The 310-nt window shown below is 66.1% G+C and overlaps 1 protein-coding gene across 1 annotated transcript in view; it reads right to left on the reverse strand.

The window, feature by feature from the left end:
* LOC104542707 (methylcytosine dioxygenase TET3-like) overlaps window positions 1-229 on the reverse strand; it is a gene marked incomplete at both ends in the record, with an annotated part of 2,656 nt that extends 2,427 nt beyond the window's left edge. Inside the window, 1 exon segment of the mRNA XM_010187102.1 lies at window positions 24-229. Within this exon segment, the coding sequence (XP_010185404.1) occupies window positions 24-229 (206 nt within the window).
* Window positions 230-310: the final 81 nt, after the last annotated feature.

Below are 310 nucleotides of genomic sequence, written 5' to 3' on the forward strand. Positions count from 1 at the left end.
GCGCCTGGGGGGGGCTTTCTCCGTCTCTCAAGCCGCAGCGGCGGCTGGTGGGTTTGCCGTACTTGGTGAGGGTGTCGGTGAGCTCCTGGTACAGCGTGTCCCCCAGCGTGCGGGGGATGCCCTCCCAGGCCAGGATCAGGATGATGATGACGGCGTTCTGGCAGTGGTGGCCGGCCCGGTGGCGCACCAGGCACAGCAGCTTCTCCTCTTGGTTGTGTCTCCGGATCACCTGGGAAACAGAGGGGCCAAGTGGGATCACTCCAACAGCACCTCCTGGGCTCCTTCCCCTGTGCTGGGCACTGCTGAGGCC

This window comes from Mesitornis unicolor, unplaced genomic scaffold, assembly GCF_000695765.1.
Source record: "Mesitornis unicolor isolate BGI_N332 unplaced genomic scaffold, ASM69576v1 scaffold44376, whole genome shotgun sequence".
NCBI lineage: Eukaryota > Metazoa > Chordata > Aves > Mesitornithiformes > Mesitornithidae > Mesitornis > Mesitornis unicolor.